A 15,350-nucleotide genomic window follows, 5' to 3' on the forward strand; every position below is an offset into this window, starting at 1 on the left:
TGGAGTAGATTGAATAGGAAATCAGAAGTAATGTGTAGACATCTCTCCCAAATGAGGGAGAGATGTTGCTGTAGAGGGATCAGGGAATTAGGACTAGATGGAAAGGGACAGCATAAGAATGTTTGTTTTGATTTTTTAAATGTTAGCTTAAGAGCATGTTCATAAATTATTGGGAATAATCAAGAATTTGATGATGGGGCATAACTGAAGGAGTTATGTCTTTGAGAAGGTAAGAGGGGAAGGAATTTAAATCACAAGCAAAGGAGATGACTTTTGGTTAGAGAGGACAACATGTATCACTTGCCCAGAAAAAGGAGAAATGGATCCAAATGTTACAAAACTGTAGATTCAAAGATGGGAATACACTGAAGTTGCATCAGCAGGGATGGGGCAGGAGTGGGGATGGTTTGGGAAGACTGAAGAAAATGCATAAGTCACAAAATAGTCCTCATAGGAAAATAAACTTACCCTGAGGCTCCCTCTCACTCCTTTGGGCCACCTGGTCACATTTCTCCTTCTTCCTGACAGTCACTTTGCTCTCTTCTCTCAGAATGCAGGTTTCCTCTGCTTCTCTGTTGCCCATGACAGAAAATGGCCACTCCATCCACAGGTTACTGTGTTTATCTAGATCTACCCTTAACAGAAGAACATTTTATTTTTTAATTACAAATTCCCAGGGGAGAAAATTTGATTGGCCCAACTTTAGTCAATTGTTGAACTCAGGTCAAATCAACCATGGTCAGAGGGGCAAGGCCATTTTGTACAAACATAGCTGTCGCGGCCAGGCTCTCTGTGTGCTGGGAGAGGATTAGTTCTCAAAGAAGAGGGATATTAGTCTGCCAGATACCCCACAAAGCATCTCCTAAATTTATCTTCTGAGACGCTGAACTCTGTATTTTGCTGAGCAATACTTGCCTACTTTTCTATATTTGTTTTCTTCTGTTGTTGTTCTCTTCCCTCCCTGACTCATGTATTAATTTTCCAAAATTTTGTCCTTGACTCTCTTTTCCTTTATTTCTGTGCTTTTATCCTTTGCCAGTTTCAAAAGTGAGCTTTCTGTCATCACTTCCATAATACTTTATTTGTATCTCTTTTATGGAAGGTGTATGTGTAGCCATGGTTTTAACTTTACATTTCAGCATAGCTTTTTACTCCTATTTACCGAAGAGTGGGAGCAGGTATGCCCTACTATGGAGTGTTACTTGAGGAGTTGCTACAGTTTGATGCAAATATTGCTGCTACTAAGTCCTCACATAGGCTTATTAGATGCATTAATATGGACTTTTTCAGTAAGATGCTAAGTGGGGCATTCTGAAACCATATGCTGTAAAATGTTTAAAATAATTGAAGGAAACTTCCTTAGTCAAGCACTGCTGATGAGTTGATTGCAATCTACCAACAGTCCCTCAACACACTCATTCATGTGGCAAAAAGTAAAATACAGCCATGTAGTAAGAAATTAACCTATGACATATTTTAATCAATTTAAAGTCTCCTTTTAAAAAATAACACTATAATAATCAAGCATATTCCCTTCACAGGACTACTATTGCTTTTTTGTGTACTGTGAACACTATGTTTGGGACTAAATGGAATGTCACAGCATGGAAAGAGTTAGAATATTTATAGTTCTTTGGCTCCCACATTTTAACCTGTGAATGTGCTGGCTTTAAGTGAGATGGTCTTTTAGTTAAATGGTGAAAGTCTACTTCAGTCTCAGCTTAGGGCATGTGTCCCTGGCATCGTGGTTGGCAACTGGATTGCTGTGGGGATGAAAGCAGAAAAGCCAGTGATCTTCATTCTTAATGATGTTAACAGTTAAAAATGTTACTATTGCTTCTTCTGAACTATGTTTTTAGAAACAAAACAAAGTTTTCATTATTTACATATTATAGTCCTTCCTATTTAATTATAATTTACTTTTCAGTTCCTTTACATAGGCCTCTTGAGAATAGCTATTCTTAACTGTGAGATGCAACTACCAACAGATGCTACTGCTTAACTTATCCTCCTCAACTTTCTCTCTCAATTTCAGTCATCTTTTTTTTTCTGCAATCTTTTTACTACCTTTTTCTCCATTACCAATTCTATTTTCCATTTTCGACCTCTGATGAGCCTGCAGGACCCCACCAGGGCTAATTTTTCACTTTACCTATATAAGCACCATAATACAACATAAGCTTTCTTTTTGAATTCCAGCTCCAACACAAACGTCTGTATGGTTTACAGTAGCCACATGGGAGTTTTTTTTCTTACTCTGTGGCTATACTTTTGCAGCAGAGATATAACTGCTATTTTTATTGTTTTTCATGAAGGATATAAGTTGGAGTTCATGAGACCAGCACTGGCTAAATTTGCTATTCTTTTTCGTTTGATTTTTTTTTTTTTTTTTTTTTTAGAGCGAGGGTCTCCTTTGCTCAGTCTGGTCTCAAACTTCTTAGCTCAAGAATCCACCCACCTTAGCCTTCAAGAGATGTTATGATTATAGGCACGAGCCACCACTGTGCCCAGCCAAAATAATTTGCTGTTCTTAACAACATTGAACAAATATTTATTGATTGCTATGTACTAAGCACTGTTGTAGAGATTCAAGTTATAAAACCAATAAAAAGTCTTGACTTTATGGCTCTTCTAGGCATATAGAAGTAATTTTAATATATAATAAAGGGTGTCCCCCAAATCACCCCTAAAGTTACCATATGGAAATTGGGAAATTATAGCTAAATGTGCCTTTATTTACAAATTATTCATTACAAAATTTTACAAAATAGTTACAAAACATTCTCTACATGTTGGCCACCTCTTTGTAAAGTTTTGTAATGAATATTTTATAAATCAATGTACGTTCATCTATAATTTCTCATTTTCCTATGTATGGTGCCTTTTGGGATGACTTTTGGGACACCCCATAGTTTAGATGGTGATTGGTACTCTAGGGAAAGAGTGGGGTGGAAAGTAAGAAAAGCCTAAGGGGTGCTTACAGTTTTAAAAAGCATGTTCAGAAAAGCTCTCATCATGAAGGCAGTGACTTTTGAGTAAAGATCTGATGGAAATGAGGGGCAAGCCGTGTGGATATATTGGGCAAGAACCTTTCAGGAAGAGGGAACACCTAGTGCAAAGGCGCACGTAGACTGTCACAAGCAGTAAGGAGTTTAATTTAAGCATCTGCCAGGGACAAAAATTCAGGCAAGGCTTTTTTTGTTGTTGTTGCTATTAGGAATCCACGTTGAAGAGACTTTAATCAGCTTAAGATGAACATCAGTGCAGATCTGTTTAGTGTTCTCTCCCAGCCATGACCTCATTGCTAATACTGACAGTGGGACTGCTTCTTAGATTTGGACGGGCCTTGGATGTCTGGCAAGCCCAGATGGAACTAGAAGAGGAAGATTTTGGTAGCTCTATAAGCCCAATAATTCTTCATCTTATTTTCTCTCCACGTGGGTATACATATTAATCACATATGGCCAATGATTACAAATTTAAATTTAACCTAAAATATAGTCCATTACCGTATTTGGACTAAAAAGTAAGTATAATATAATTCTACCTTATATTTATTTATTTATTTTTATTTTTTATTAAATCATAAACACATAGATCATGTATACATTAATGCATTTGTGGGGTACAATGTGCTGATTCATATAGAATTAGGAATGCTTACATCACTCTGGTTAATATATACCTCATCTCATTTACTTAGTTATTGTGTTAAGATTTTTATGCTCTATACTAATAGAGCTGACACGTACCCTTGTATTATGTACCATAGGTGCGGTCCAATTTATATAAGGTCCAACCTTATATAAACTAATGTGGATTCTTGTCCCACAGATAATCAAGGCATGGATGGGGAGACTAAGAACAGAGGTATTTCCTATGCTACAAAATCATGCTTTCTGGTCTGACCACACAAGAAGGCAGAGAAGGATGGCTCCTCCACGTGAAACTGACCCCTGCACTATAGTGCCTGAAATCAGAAAGTTTGTGAGTATGGACAGACACCAGTTGTAGACCAATCTGACATCCATCCTACTTCTTTTTTTAACCTCATGGAAATTTATGGAAGATGTCTGATAAAGTTCCTTAAATTAGTTGGTCTTGCTTAAGGTTTAAAACCTTGGTTTGCTGTGGGGATAAATTTTAGATTTTGATAGTCATCCAAAATCTTCGTACCGCCTCATTGAATAAAAAACAAATTTACCACAGTGGCTTTTTACATCACACCTGGTATTTATTCCATCCAAGAGGTCATATGCTTCGGGAAAGGCAATGGAGCTGCCCTCTGCAAATATCTCTAACTGATGTGTAATGATGTTGACACCTGCTATTCTAAGCTATTGTTTTGGAATATAGAATTTGATTATCTCTTTTCACTGAATAAATACAAATGTTAGGATAGGCTGTAAAAGTATGCGACCTTTGTTCAATCCAGCTTCCGGGCTTTGCTCCTGACCACCTGAAGTTCTTTTGATTAATAATGCTAGCCACGAAAACTCAAGATTACTAAAAAGAAAGAAGAGGGGATTCAGCTTTTTGGTTCTAACTCTAAACATCCCACCGATGCAAGTGTACTTGTAAAGCAAAGTTTCCTTCAAGTGGCCTCTGTCTCAAGTTGAACTGACGGCCCAGGAGGGTGGAGTTCTTACAACATCTTATGCGGCATAAGCGTGTCTGTGGGTGTCGGGGCACGCGCAGGACACACGGGAACCCACTTTCGTAGTATCGCTCTCACCTCAAAGCCTGTCAACTCTTACGCTCCTCCCTGCGTGCACAGCCCACTTCTTACTCCCACCTCCCAACACCCCGCCCCCAAAGTAGGAGGCACCACTGTCATTGGAGAATGTTCCTCTCACTCCTATTCCAGAACCAATCATTAGAATGCGGGTGGAGAGCGGCGGAGCCAATGGGTATGCTCGTTTTGGCAGCTGCCGGGTCCGGAGCGCCGGGAGGCGTTGCTGGGGGCGGGGTGTGCTGGGGGGATTAGTTGCCATTCCGAGTGAGGAGTGGGTAGAAGCGGCGGCGGCGGCGGCGTTTGCGTTGGGGCGGACTCTGCGGAGCGCCAGGCACTTCGAGGCCCTTTTCCCCCACCCCTGTCCCCAGGAGCTGGGGTACCGGCCCTCTCTGCAGCTGCCGGTTCTTCGGCGCGTGAAGCCCCGCGAGGGCTGAGGAGAAGGCTGCGCGCGGCCCCCGGACTGCGTGATTCGGGCAGTTGCCCTGTCAGCGCGATGCCCGGGGCGGCGGCTGCGGCGGCGGCTCCGGGCTCCTAGCAGCCCCGGCTGTGACCGCCACGCGAAGCCCAGCTGGGCGGTTGGGGCCGTTGGACGTTTGTTTTCGCAGCCCTCCCCTCCCCCCTCTCCGAGGCGGCGGGGGTGTGCGTTGGAAGGGGGAGCCCAGAGACTCCTCCCCCTCCCCATACCCCCGCCCCTCCCCCTTACTCGCACGCACTATCGCGCCGGCTCCCACACGCTCGCGCGTCTCCAGCCGCGCGCCTCGGTGTCGGCCGGCGTCGTCCGGGGCCCGCGGACCCACCATGTCCACTGCCTCCTCCTCCTCCAGTTCCTCTCAGACCCCTCATCCCCCGCCGCAGAGGATGCGGCGCAGCGCCGCGGGCTCCCCGCCTGCCGCCGCCGGGAGCGGGAACGGTGCGGGCGGCGGCGGCGTGGGCTGTGCCCCGGCTGCGGGACCCGGCCGGCTGCTGCAGCCCATCCGCGCCACTGTGCCCTACCAGCTCCTGCGGGGCAGCCAGCACAGTCCTACGCGCCTGCCCGCCGCCGCCGCCGCCTCGCTGGGCAGCCTCCAGGGGCCCGGCGCGGCCCGCGGCCCCAGCCCGCCCAGCTCGACGCCGCCGCCGGCCGCAGCCCCGGCCGAACAGGCACCCCGGGCCAAGGGCCGCCCGAGACGGTCCCCTGAGAGTCACCGGAGGAGCAGCTCACCTGAGAGACGGAGCCCCGGCTCGCCCGTGTGCAGAGGTAGCGAGCCCAACCCTCCCGTCCTCCCTGGCTGCGTCCCCCCGACGGTGCCCTCCGTGGAAACTTCAGCCTCTCCGGGCTTCTCTTTGCTAATGCATTATCGAAGGTGTGAAAGTGGCTCTGGGAATCTCAACCCCCTGTGGTCGCTGCAGGGCTTGGAGGAGCGAACTGAAAAAAGCAACTTTTATTTGACCCTCATGCCACCCCTCAGATTTTATCTTCCATCATTTGCTTGCTTCAAAAGGTTTTTCAGTTTAAGAGCTGGCTAGCTAGCTCATGTGTTTGCTGTTTGTAGTCGGGGAAAGAGGAGGTGGGCGAAACACTTAAACACGCATACAAAACTCTCCAGCAGCGGATAAGGTGGTGGTTGTAATCTCTACAGCCTCTTTGTGCTTTCCTGCAAAGTTCCTAACGTGCCTTGTAACTATAGGGATCATTTTTTTTTTCTTTTTTGGAGGGTTGGTGGCTTTAGTTAAGATGTAAGGATATCTGCTAGATGTGTAGAGGGGACAATTTTGAATGTGCAATTGGAGTGAATACTTTTTTTTCCCCCTCTAGTCTCTCTACTAGTCATGCATCAGAGCACTACTGCACTAGAAACAGTTTTTGCCCAACCCGAGATTTTCATGGTAAATTCCTAAAAACCTGTTTGTGGAATGTGTTCATTTTTTTCTTTTCATTTTTAAAAGTACGCTTAACAGTTCAGTTGAAATATTCAAGGATCTCAAGTTTCTTTTTTGTTAGATGTCAAAGGTAATGGTGAGCTGGAGGATGCTTTGGGCTTCCTTTAATGTTTTCTGTTTTGTTTTGGTTTTGTTTATGTCTAGGGACACAGTACATGATGTAGTTGAGTCCTGGGGGAGAAAAGGAAGATTAGCCAAAACAGGGATGTAAAGCTTATAAGGAAGGGTAGAATAAGCTAATACTATTAGATACCAGGCTAGAGCTACAGATGCTGCTGCTGCTGCTGCTGCATTGTGGAGGAAACAGATCATACTGAATGGAAAAATCTCTGGTTGGAAGGGAAACACTATCAAGCTCTACAATGTTTATGTGGTATGTGGAATTTTTTTAAAATGGAGTTTTCTCAATGAAGGTGTTAGAGTCAAAGAAAGTGGTTGCCTGCATTATGATAGATTGCAGTTTTGGTGTTGTTTTAATATTTCAGCCCTGTAATTAGCATGTGGCCAAGGCACTTGTTTTCTGGTCACTTGATGGGGAATCAGTGTAGCATATAGTGCAGTGGGATGAGTACATGGGCACCCAGAAAGACGTCCTGTAATCTGTATGCACTGGGAGGAATTTGCTCCCCCACTCCTCCCCCAGGTCAAGCCAGCTGCTGCAGAAACTGACATCCCCCAGCAAATCCTGAATGAATGAATGAAAACAACGTGATCGCCCTAATAATGACCACAACTGAACACACATCTTTGGCTGTATTTTATAGAAAAGGCCACCATTTTCTAACAGATTAATGCCATATGCAACTCTCTTGCACATTTTCTAGAGTTATACAAAATGAGAGGTAACAGAACGGAAAAGAAAGCAGTTACGGTGTATTTTGTGTGGTTTAGCTTCAACAGTGCATAAATTGAGTTTGGGGATTTTCTTTCAGGGACTAATGTAAGAGGCATAAACATTGCAGATTGTGTAAGGAGGGTGTTGTGGGCAGAGTAAGGGAAGTTCTGGCAATTGCTGCAACAATATAATGGCCATCTAGTACCTCCTCTCCTTTTGTTGATAAACACAAACATCTTACAACAGATAATAGTACAACTTGTTTTTCTGCATCATTCAAAAGCTTTAATTGTTTACGAATTACATGCTCCATCATCAAGTAGTTTTAATGAAATTTGTGATCAGGCTTAAACTCTCCTCTTTGTTGGACTGGCACATTCCAGTTTAATGCAATTTTAATGTAATCATGATGGAAATACTTTTCTGAGTGTGGTTGTGCAGCAGACAGATTTTCAGTGTCAGTGATGGAAGGGCTTTCTCTGCTAAGGATTTTTTTTTTTTTTACTGTTTCTAACACCAGGTGGTTTTGCTAGTTTCTTACATTGAAGTGATTTTGAATGCAGGCTCTTATGCCCCTGGTTCCCTGATTATATTACCCCATGTTACTTCTCCACATTCTGCCTTGTTCTCCCCACTCAGATTATAAACTATATTACTAATCTGTTCTGTTTACTTAGCCATTTAAAATCCATACTGTGAACAGTTGATTTAATTTTTCGAATGATTTTCTTCTCAGTTTTTTTTGAATTCTACAAGGTTTTGACTTCAGTGTATTTTAGCCTCCATTGGTCAAGGCTCCTGCCGCTGCCACTGCTGCTGCAGACACTGACATCACTGTACTGCATGAATGAAAAACAACGTGCTCCATTTCTTCTGCTCTACACCTCCTTCCTTTTCTGCACATTTCAGTGTTGTGTGTGTATAAGATGTAATACTGCATTTTAAACTATATTTAAACATACTAAGAAGATGGTAGCTTGAGGGATATGCGTTAAGTGTAGAGGCATATTGTTTACGAAAAGCTGCAAGTGCTATGGGCATTTGGACTAGAGGTGACATAACTGATCATTCAGTATTCATTTTATCTGGAGTGATGGTTATGAAAGAAAATAAGCTTTAAAAATATTCTTTTGGTAATTCTTTTACTGAGAAGAAATTATGAAACAATTTCTAAACATTATATCATCACCTTCCTCTTAAATATTCTTAGTATACATATTTGTAAGGCTGAGGTTACAATAATAAAGAATTTATATTAACATTATTTCACAAAGCTGGAAAAACTGAATTCTGTAAATGGGGGCAACAATTTTAATGTTATACTGATTTATAAAATCCAGCAAAAAGAGATGGTAATTTTCTTTATTTTCATAACATAGTTTTAGATAATTTAAACGGCTGCCATAATAGAAGATGCATAAATCTTCAAACATTTTGCTCTGTATAGAGGAGTTTTAAAAATCGAAACTTTTGTTATTGCTCATGGATCATCTCTTTTTGTTTGTATTTTTTCTTTCTTTTGTATTTTTAAAACTTCAAGGTTTGTTATTTATATTCATTTCTATACTTCTGCCATTACCAAAATGTCACCCTCTCCCTTGTTTGGTTCTGAAGGGTCTTGAAGTGGTGAATGACAAGCTGCTGAATGCATCCTCAGGCTCCCTGTGATGTGTTTGTAATAGATGTAAAATCATAAGTATTATGCAAATAGTTATTTTTTTGTAATGGTAATATATAAAGTCTACCTTCCAGATAAAGAGAACAACAACTCAGATGAGAATATAGCAGGATGTTAGTGTTGAAACTGATGATCTTTAAGCTAAAATCATTAGTAACAACCAAAAGAAAATCTTATAAAGTTGCTTCTTTCTGAAACCTCATAGATCAAAATGCTTGGATTTAAACACAGAAAAAATACTCACAATTTTACTGTGCAAGATAGTAAGTGGCAAATGCAAACCCTCTTGTAGTTTTCTTTTTGTAGAGTAGGATGAATTATAAATTCTAAAAGATGTAAAAACAGTTGCATTTAGAGTACTCTGGGTAGAGAATATGGCTTATTTTGTAGTGTAACAAATCAAATCACATAATGAAAACATGGAAGAGCTTGTAGTTTATATAGCTCCTGCTATGAAAAGTAGCGTATATTGGTTCCTGATTTAAGATATCAGGTTTATGTAGGCCTAATACTCTTAACAGATTGCTAACTCTAGGTGAAATTTGATTAGACTTTTTCATAAGCATCTTGAGAGCCTTATTGTTTAATATATAAAGAAGTTATGATTCTATTTTAAAAGACAATACAAAGCTAGCCTGCATATAATGTTGAATGGGTGCCTGCAATATATATATGTAGATGTGTTTTAATTCATTCATTTGCTTAGTTTTTTATCTTTTCATCAAAGTTTTCTTTTTAAGTAATTGTTTATGCTGTGCTCCAGTTTGGAGAATACAAAAATTTTAATAACCTTTTTCTCTTATTTTTTAGGGATACTCAGACATTTTCTTCCTATAAATTCTCAGGCTAATGTTCTAGGAAATTTAAATCTTTCCTCCCCATTTTAAAATTTATTTTCTTAGCATGCTAATAGGAAAATTTCAAAGCTTTCCTGTACTAGAGTGAAAATATGTTGAAGTTTTAGCTTTTTCTAAAGTTACAGGTTTCAAATACTGTTTTTTGGGAAAGGTTTCTAGTCTCTGAGAACTACACTAAATACAATGTTCTTTATTTATGGGCCTAATGTTTTCCCATCTTAGGTGTTTCTGCATCTTAGGTGCTGAAAATTTCTAGATGAGTGAGTGAATAGAATAGATAAATGAATGTATAGCTATTTAATAATTCTACTGTCTTATGTTCAAAGATTAAATTTTTCTCAAATAACCATTATTCTAAGAATATTGAATATTGAGTACCTAAGATGAATAAAAGCACTTTAGTCAAATTTCAACTATATTTATAGTTTTGTGCACATACAGGGTGGCCATAAAGTTTGTGTAAGATTGCAGTTGAACTTTATGGCCTCCTTGTATATATTAAACTGAAAATCATTTTGTTAATTATAGTACTTTTTACAGAAGGCCATTTCATTCACTGTAGTATACAATTTCTGCAAGGACTCAGTGCAACATTGGGGAAGTGTTGAAGGATGATAATATCCTTGTAGTCATTATCTGTGATAATGTGGACTATTTGTGAATAAGAAAAAGGAGTAACTGGGCTCCATGGTGGTGAATAAAATAAAAATAAATGACAGTATTCAACAAGTGGCTACTAGGAGAAGGTTTTCCTTAAGTTTGAATTAAAAAATTTCTAAAAACCTGTTTTATCAAAATCTTTGCATGTAGTTAATAATCTGCCAAGGAGTATATACACATACTTATGACTTTGTTGTTCTTAATTTTAGTTTGGTGTTTTCTACAGCACTTGATAGGCTTTTCTGTAGCACCTGTCCCGGGTCTGTGCCTGGTACTAATGTCTATTTTGTCTTCAATATATAATTTTATTTTCACAAGTAACTAAGGAACCAAATCACTCTTTGTATGCTATGTACTGTTAATTATTTTAACAAGAGATTGACCTTATCTAACCTATGGTCTCTAACTGGCTTGTCAGAAATAACCAGAGGAAAGAGAAGACAAATACTCCTTTATTGGTATAGAAAGTCTAGGGAACTGATGAAAGAACCAGAAACTATCTTTCCTTCTCCTCCTTATCTGAACTCCTGGAAGTGGCCATGACTTCACTTATCCAGCTGTTCCAGAGAGTATTTATACTTGTTATATAAAACAAATTATAATGAATTTAGCAAGAATTCTGAAAAATCTAAGGATTTTACTTGTATTATGAACAAACTGTGGAAATCTTATTGTAGTATCCCCACTGATTCAAGTTTGAACAAATATGGTAGTTACCTGTCAGCAGTGTTGTTCATTCCAAGTGAATGTTATGAGGCAAATACCAGGAGGCAAGTTCATGAATACTTCCAGTGACTTCCCCCTATTATGCTGTAACTCTAGTTGTAGGTAGGAAGAAATGAAGAAAACATGTTTAAATGCTAACTATATGCTGGGCAATGCTTACTTTCATTCAGCAAAAAAGTGGATTTAGAATGCAGATCTTTTGATTCCAGATCAAGCATTCATTCCACAGGACTATCCCTTTGCTCTTAACTTGGAAAGACTGTAATGTTGATGATCAGCTGTGATTTCTGGGCTAAAAGAAAGACAAAGGATCTAGTTTTCTTTTGTTTCCATGGCACTATTATGCTGTGTTAGAATATGCTCTGACATTTTCAAAATATCTAAAAATGTGAGACTTAGTTTGGTAAATGTAACTAAAATAGAATTAGGGATCGACTGGCCGTTTTTCTCCATTTCTTTCTTGCATAAAGTTGTATGTGGGGGTTGAGGGGAATCCTTGTTCCTTAGGAATGAAGGATATGAATTTGATTACATCAGGCTTTCCTTACAGAAAACCAGAATCCATACAGTCCTTGAATCACATTGTAATGAACAGAAGTGTTCTCCCCTCTCCTCCCTTCATACAGGTTAAAATAAGTTAGTTATATATTTTGCTAAACTCATGATTGCTTCAGGAGTTACTAAGCAGAGACTGATTCCAAGATTGGCCCGGTAATGGGCACTAGGTTGATTTAACACTCTTGGCCAAGAGCCTGCAATTTGTGCATTTGAACTCTGTGTGTATATAACTTAATGAAGTGCCACCATGGTGCACTTTAAGGATGGCTCACCAAAAAAAGGATGAGTTAAAAAATCAGGTAGAACTCATGGTTGTATGGCAAGATCTGTGTCCAAATCTAAGTTACATTCAGGTGTGTTTCATAATGAAAACCAGAATTGGTAAAACTTGCTGCCTAGTATTACTGAAGATCAAATAGCTATCAACTCCTGGCAGTAATAGTCCCTTATTTATCTAGGATGGCCATAAGAGGGAACTTCTGTGGGTAGTCCATATAGCTGATTTTAACTTCTATATTACTAAAAGATTAACTTTCTTTTTTTTTTTTATTGAATGGTAACTATGTACATTAATGCACTTCTGGGGTACAGTGTGGGGTTTTCACATGCAATCTGAAATACTTCCATCAAACTGCTCAACACGCCCTCATGTCATTTTCTCAGTTACTGCTTCAAAACGTTCACATTCTACTCTTAGAAAGATTCACCTGTACCCCTATAAGATAAACCTCAGAAGTGATCCCTCCAAACCCCCTCCCTCCACCCATTCCCTCCTCCCTTAAGATTAACTTTCTAATGAAACATTTTCTGAAATTATTAGATACTTGATTGTTTTCTAAGACTGAATAAGACATAAAAGAACTCCTTGTGACTTAATTAACTCTATTAATAAGATGTTATTATAGATGGTATTGAATATAAAATTGAAGGAATATTGACTGACAAGAGTTATGCTGTAACTGAGTTTGTAAGTTTGCCTTGGGGAGTATTTGCTGTTTTTCTTTCTTTTTTTTTTTCTCTTTTTAGAGACAGAATCTCACTTTGTCGCCCTCAGTAGAGTGCTGTAGTGTTACAGCTCATAGCAACATCCACCTATTGTACTTAGGCGATTCTCTTTCCTCAGCCTCCTGGTAGCTGGGACTATAGGCGCCTGCCACAATGCCTGGCTATTTTTTGTTGCATTTTGGCCGGGGCCAGGTTTGAACCCACCACCCTTGGTATATGGGGCCAGTGCCCTACTCACTGAGCCACAGGCGCCGCCTAGTATTTGCTGTTTTTCTGTTGAGGATAGAATGAAGCATGTATGACTACATTATTCTTTAATACAGTAGTTCTCAACCTTCCTAATGCCATGAGCCTTTAGTACAGTTCCTGTGGGTTGCAACCCATGGGTTGAGAACCGCTGCTTTAATAGTATATAACCTGGCTCTTTTCTCTAGAATTAATTATAAAATAAAAGGACAAAGTAATTATTTTCCAAATAGTTCCAAACAAGTGTGTTAGAGACAAAAGGAATACTGGGAAATAATACAGATTTGGAGTTCTATTTTCAATTTTAACATTTGACTGATAATAAGCCACTAACTCTTTGCATCTTATTTTCCTTATCTTTAAAATAAAGAGGGTAGGATCTTTAAGATTTTAGTTGGGAAGGGAAGTGATTTCTGCTACTGAAAAAAGTTTATTAGACTACAACGTAATAATTGTAGTTTATTCTTAATAAATTAGTTATATTTTGAGTTTTTATGTAAACCACTAATCTTGACTAGAACTCAGTATACTTTTATTAATACTTTTTATTAATGCCTTTATTAATGCATGTATCTTTTCACAGATGAGGAAATGAGGTCCTGAGAAGTTAAAATAATTTGCCCAAGGTTATGCAGCATACACAAGGACCCAGAGTAATTTCGCTGTAACGCTTTAAGTCCTGACATTAAGATAGCTGAAAGTTGCTTTTGGAACCCAGTTTATGGGGCAGGAAAGCATGCACAATGGGTTGTCCCACTGTTTTTATAGTAAAGTCGTAGAAAGGCTAAAAATAGTTTGGGGGGCTTGGATGAAGAGAGAGCTAAATTGGACTAGACTCTAGGGGCCGTAGAACTTAAAATAGATGTACGTATCCCCAGTGATTCAAACCCCAGGTATGCATGTAAGAATGTCATACCACTTTGAAACCTTATTATGCCATAATTGGGCCTTCCCCTTGGTCCTTAAATGGCCTACTACTTTTCAAAGACAGAATTTAGCATTACAATTTTAAAACTTCCTTTCCTATGATATTTCAAAATGTGGGTAGAATAGTCTTTTTTTGGTTATTTTTGTATTTAGCAATGTAAACTTTTGAAAATCTGTCCATTTATAATAAAATATCATAAAGCTTCATTTAGCTCCAGCATTATGGTTCATTACTTTTATCATTTTTTGATATTTTAGCAGCATTTAACATGGTATCTTTTATATCAAAGCAAGCAACACTACCTTAAAAAATAATTTGACTTAGCTAGGTTCTTTAACTTCTCAGTTTGTTGATGTGATGAAGAAAAGAAAATTTTAATCTCCATATTAGTAATTTCCCATAGGTTATTTGAGCATTTTTTATTTGAGTGTCATTTGGGCTTACTGTAAGCTCTCCATAATAGTCAATGTGGAAATGATTCCTTTTCACAAAAAACATTCATTGGAGATTATATTTGTTGTTAGGTGATTGAAAATCATATATGAAGTTATGTGATGGATAAAGTTTCTCATGATATTCTGTAATTATATTTACTTTCCTACTTAAATACTTTACCTTATCATGAGTGAATTAATATTTGTATCTTGACTAAAACTAGTAGGGCTTAGTTGTTCAGGGTTACATCAGGTCTAGGCATACAGAAACTGTTCTTTTCCTCATATAAACTTGTGAAGTGATCCTTCCATGAAAGCACACAAAGATCATAGTAAAATACAAATTTTTTTATTAGCTAGTAGTTTATAAACAAAATGTATTTATGATATCTCTGAAAGTTCTGTGACAGGCCAGGCATGGCGGGTCACACCTGTAATCTCAGCAATTTGGAAGGTTGAGGCAGGAGTATCACTTGAGGTCAGGAGTTTGAGACCAGCTTGGGCAATAGAGAGATCCTATCCGTACCTACCAAAAAAACAAAAATTAGCTGAACTTGGTGTCACGTGCTTGTAGTACCACCACTTAGGAGGCTGAAGTGTGAGGACCTCTTGAGCCCAGGAGAGGTTGTAAGCCATAATGACACCATTGCACTCTAGCCCTGGCAACAGATTAAGACCCTGTCTCAAAAAAAAAAAAAAGTTATGTGACAATGTCACTTTCTTTTTTCTAAAGTATTTTTGGGGTTACTTTGATGTATCACTCCTGAG

General features: G+C 39.2%; 1 protein-coding gene across 2 annotated transcripts in view; it reads left to right on the forward strand.

The window, feature by feature from the left end:
• The first annotated feature begins 4,983 nt into the window (after nucleotides 1-4,983).
• GLCCI1 (glucocorticoid induced 1) overlaps nucleotides 4,984-15,350 on the forward strand; it is a 126,504-nt gene continuing 116,137 nt past the window's right edge. The window contains exon 1 of one of the 2 annotated variants that reach the window (XM_003782704.2): nucleotides 4,984-5,972. In XM_003782704.2, coding sequence (XP_003782752.1) covers nucleotides 5,534-5,972 — 439 coding nt within the window. In that variant the 5' untranslated portion in view covers nucleotides 4,984-5,533. The remainder of the gene's footprint in view (nucleotides 5,973-15,350) is intronic. The other variant, XM_023518845.1, reaches the window with a different exon arrangement.

The sequence above is a fragment of the Otolemur garnettii genome, unplaced genomic scaffold, assembly GCF_000181295.1.
Source record: "Otolemur garnettii isolate 467f Iridium unplaced genomic scaffold, OtoGar3 scaffold00005, whole genome shotgun sequence".
NCBI lineage: Eukaryota > Metazoa > Chordata > Mammalia > Primates > Galagidae > Otolemur > Otolemur garnettii.